Genomic DNA, 3,816 nt, shown 5'->3' with positions numbered 1-3,816 from the left:
GCATCTAGACATCCTCGAACAGTTCGGCGGTGCTTTCAGCCGTCGGTACAGCTGTTCCTCCCGAGGCAGTCGGAGCTAACCTAGCTGCCCTGTCACTCTGTCACTCACAGTGTGAATGTTCATGCCCACTAGCCGCTGATGACCCCGAATGACCAGTAATATCTGATAGAAAATATTCACTGAAGCTAATTGCAATATTGGTACAATGTTTATCTTGATAATAATGGCTAGTACCGCACAATCCATTGCCAAATATATTAGAGTCGTCCTTTTTCAATAACTTTAGAAAGACTCTTGCAATTGGGTCCATGTCAACAGCCAGTGTTTGCACACTGTGTGCTCTATTAGAACTGTTTTAAAAATTTAAAACAACCAATTTGATTCTCATGTTTATTGGCTGCCTGTTAACCACGGATGGAAACTGACCTCCTGGATCGGAGGTCTCAGACTGCAATCGGGTTCCAGCAATCTTCCAACAAGGTCTCGACACTCTCGGCTCAGTTCCAACTGTTGTGGGAATGTCACCCCATTCTGCTGCAGCCACAACATCTTTGGGATGTTGGAGTCATCGAAAGGCAGGTGGCCGCAGAGCATGGTGTACAGTACGATGCCCATGCTCCAGATGTCGCTTTTGATGCTTTCGTGTGGAACTCCTTGTAGAACCTCGGGTGCAGCGTAAGCTGTGCTGCCGCAAAACGTCTTGCTTAATTCAGCCGTACCGGTCCGGAAATTCTTAGCGAAGCCGAAGTCTGCCAACTTCACGTTGAAACTTTTATCTAACAGAGTGTTCTCGCACTTGAGGTCCCTGTGAGCGATGCCACAGTCATGACAGTAGCGAATGGCCGCGACTAGTTGACGGAATAAAGTCTTCGCGAGTTCTTCAGGTAGGGGCCCTTCCCTTTTGATGTGTTCGAGAACATCTCCACCTTCAGCGAGTTCCATGATTATACATATCTTACCATCGTCGCTCTCCCAGATTTCGTGAACCTTAATGATATTCTTGTGATCCAAGTTCTGTACTATCTGCAGCTCTCGCGGGAGAAATTTGTGGATGAAATCTAGAAATGGAAAATGAATATTTATAGGTTGAAGCCTGTTTTTTTTTGTCCTACACAATTAACATTTTTCTCAAACGACAGATTTTATACTTAATATAAAGCATTTCAGAAAGTCATCTATCTACCTTTCGATGACTCCAACATCCCAAAGATGTTGTGGCTTCAACAGAATGGGGGTGACATTCCCATAGCAGTTGGAATCGAGCTGAGAATGTCGAGATCTTGTTGGAAGATCTTATACTGTTCAAGAAGGCAGCTCTCCGCCTTCCCCAGAACAATGGGAGACGGCGAGTAAATGCTGGGTTAGCCAGGACAGAATGGCCTGAGCACAGACTGCACTGTCTCAAAACTGAAATGCTTCAACTATGGATTTACCACCTCATAAACTGCACATTAGAAAACAGAAATGCCTTATTCATCTTCGTAATTAAAATATAGCAAGAGGCTCGATCAGATTTAATATTCCCGTTTCTGCCTGGCTCTGGTGTCAACACAGAGTCAGAATATCATGAACAGCAGCAGGAATAAAGCAACTGCCAGTCAATATCTCTCAATGTTTAAATTGCTAATGGAGTTTGGGTTTAAGGAAACAGTGTTGGAATATTGGTATCTGATGGGCAGCCGCCTGGGGGCTGGACATTTTTCGGGCGTGTTTGCCGGAGGTTGGGGGAAGCAATGTCTTAACCCTTTCAACACTGACCTCGTTTTATCTTTTAAATTAAATACCCTAGATTATGAAATATTGCAAATCCGCACTTTTTCCTCCCAGGCTGCTGGGTACTCCCTCTCTGCCAGTTTCCCCTGTTTCTAGTTCGCAGCTACCCACACACATTCACACATTCTCCTCTGTGTCTTTTAAATGGCTTCAGATTTATCAGGTTTCTTCCTGGAGTCTCTTGTCGTCACCACCACAGGTTCTTTAACCATCTGATGTTTTCTCTGTAATCAGTTACAGTTAATTCTAAGATAAAAGCAAAATACTGCGGATGCTGGAAATCTGAAACAAAAACAAAAATTGCTGGAAAAGCTCAGCGGGTCTGACAGCATCTGCGTAGAGGGAGACAGGGTTAACGTTTCGAGTCTGTATGACTCTTCATCAGCTAATCCTACACCCTCCCTGCGCTGGCTCTGTTCATTTTTCAAATGCTGTTCCCCTGGGTTTTTCCAGTTTTGAAGGGTTTATTGCCTTACCTCCTCATTAATGCTGACAGGTCTATTTCTAGCATTTTCTGTTGTATCAGGACTTAGAGCCTTTGCTGTTTATTTTCTGTTGTGTTGTCTTTAGCTGTTGATCATTGCCTATTGGGCCTTTGTAACTCAAAACCCGGAATACTAATTTATTTTGCAAATCTGCAATTAAATTGAAATGTACTTGTTGAATGTGAAAATCCCGATGATGCTGTTATCGGGATATGTATATTATATCTAGGCTTTTATGAAGTGTAATATGAGCCATTAAACAATGCATAGGAAATCTACACACTGGGGAAACATCCACTTTGTTTTAATCCTAAAACTTGTCCAATGAGCCCGTTTCGCTGGATTCAAGGACAGGTCCTAGCCTCGTGTTGTGGAAGGACCTGTGCATTCTACCAGGCGCCAGTCCAGTCCAGGACTTTGGACGGTATTGGCTCAGGGTCCACCAGCCGCAGTGAAATGTTAGCAGCAAAGCGAATAGAAATTTTAAAAGAGTGAAACTCTGCACTAGAGAAGCAGTTCACCTGAATGCAGTGGATCCGAGGTACCTGCATCTTGTATTAAAAATGAACCGTAAATTGCAAGTCAAAACGAGGAGGTCCTTTTAAAATAGGATCCGGAGTAAATTGAGGCAACTCTACCAGAACTCTACCGAAAAAGAAATCGATCATTTAGCTCATTTTGCTGAAGTTTTCTAAGTACTGGACGAAACTATTTAGAATTTGTCTCGTATTTTTGGCAGATGAGCAGTTAAAATCTGACAAATCTCTTTAACGTCCAATTTATACATGATGCTGCTTGTTAGACTGATTCCAAGCGCCAATTCTGGACAGAATCCTCGGCATAATTTCCGGGAAACTGCCCTCTGCATTCAACATGTAAACCCTGCTTAGTATTATCAATTGTCTGAAATGATATTCATGTCGGACAGGCGAAACCAGCAGGTTGTGTGTAAACACTGGGTGGAATTAAATGTGGAATCTGCTTCCTCAGTGATCACTACACGTCATCAGGTGGACATTTTTCATCAGGAGGTAAACTGAGCTTATAAAAATCCCTGAATCCTAAATAAAATAGTTTCATAAATGTGAATTGTGGCGATTTGAGTGGCTTATTCGTCCCAGCTGTGAGAAGCGTGTTTATGAAAGGACCATGTTGGGTCTTACCCTTTGGTACTGTCTGCCGATTGATGATTTTGATGGCCACTTTTCTCTGTTGGTTCCTGCAGTTGGCTTCCTTCACTTTGGAATAGGTCCCTTCCCCGATCGTGTTTCCAAGCTCATATCCTTTAGACAGGAGCAGTTTTTCCATTGCTTCTCATCCACTTTCCTAACCAGTTTCAGCGATCACATTCCTCAATTTATCCAGTTCCACGCAATCTAACCAATGTTTCTCGGCTTCCTATCTTATTTCTAAAATCGGACATTATATAAAAAAATAGCAATCCCGGGTGTGACCACCCAAGCAAAATAAACTCAGCAGATATAAATGTGACTTCATTATGATGCCATAATTTACCTGTTACTAAGGAGACTTTGTGCTACCTGCTGAAGCAGGTATT

General features: G+C 42.8%; 1 protein-coding gene across 1 annotated transcript; it reads right to left on the bottom strand.

The window, feature by feature from the left end:
* Positions 1–315: 315 nt before the first annotated feature.
* On the bottom strand, positions 316–3,566 carry LOC144695428 (testis-specific serine/threonine-protein kinase 3-like). The gene is made up of 2 exons (XM_078566318.1): positions 3,422–3,566; positions 316–1,058 (listed from the first exon to the last, which is right to left on the bottom strand). The coding sequence occupies exons 1-2, from the start codon at positions 3,564–3,566 to the stop codon at positions 391–393; spliced, it is 813 nt and encodes a 270-aa protein (XP_078422444.1). The 3' UTR covers positions 316–390.
* Positions 3,567–3,816: the final 250 nt, after the last annotated feature.

The sequence above is a fragment of the Cetorhinus maximus genome, chromosome 21, assembly GCF_964194155.1.
Source record: "Cetorhinus maximus chromosome 21, sCetMax3.hap1.1, whole genome shotgun sequence".
Taxonomy (NCBI): Eukaryota; Metazoa; Chordata; class Chondrichthyes; order Lamniformes; family Cetorhinidae; genus Cetorhinus; species Cetorhinus maximus.
The sequence above is the reverse complement of the archived record's forward strand: the minus strand, read 5'-3'. Positions and strand labels throughout refer to the sequence as shown.

Coding starts and splice junctions, on each gene's coding strand:
- LOC144695428 (XM_078566318.1), bottom strand. CDS start 3,566: ATGGAAAAACTGCTCCTGTCTAAAGGATATGAGCTTGGAAACACGATC. Junction 1,059..3,421: donor TCGGCAGACAGTACCAAAGG/GTAAGACCCAAC, acceptor TTCCATTTCTAG/ATTTCATCCACAAATTTCTC.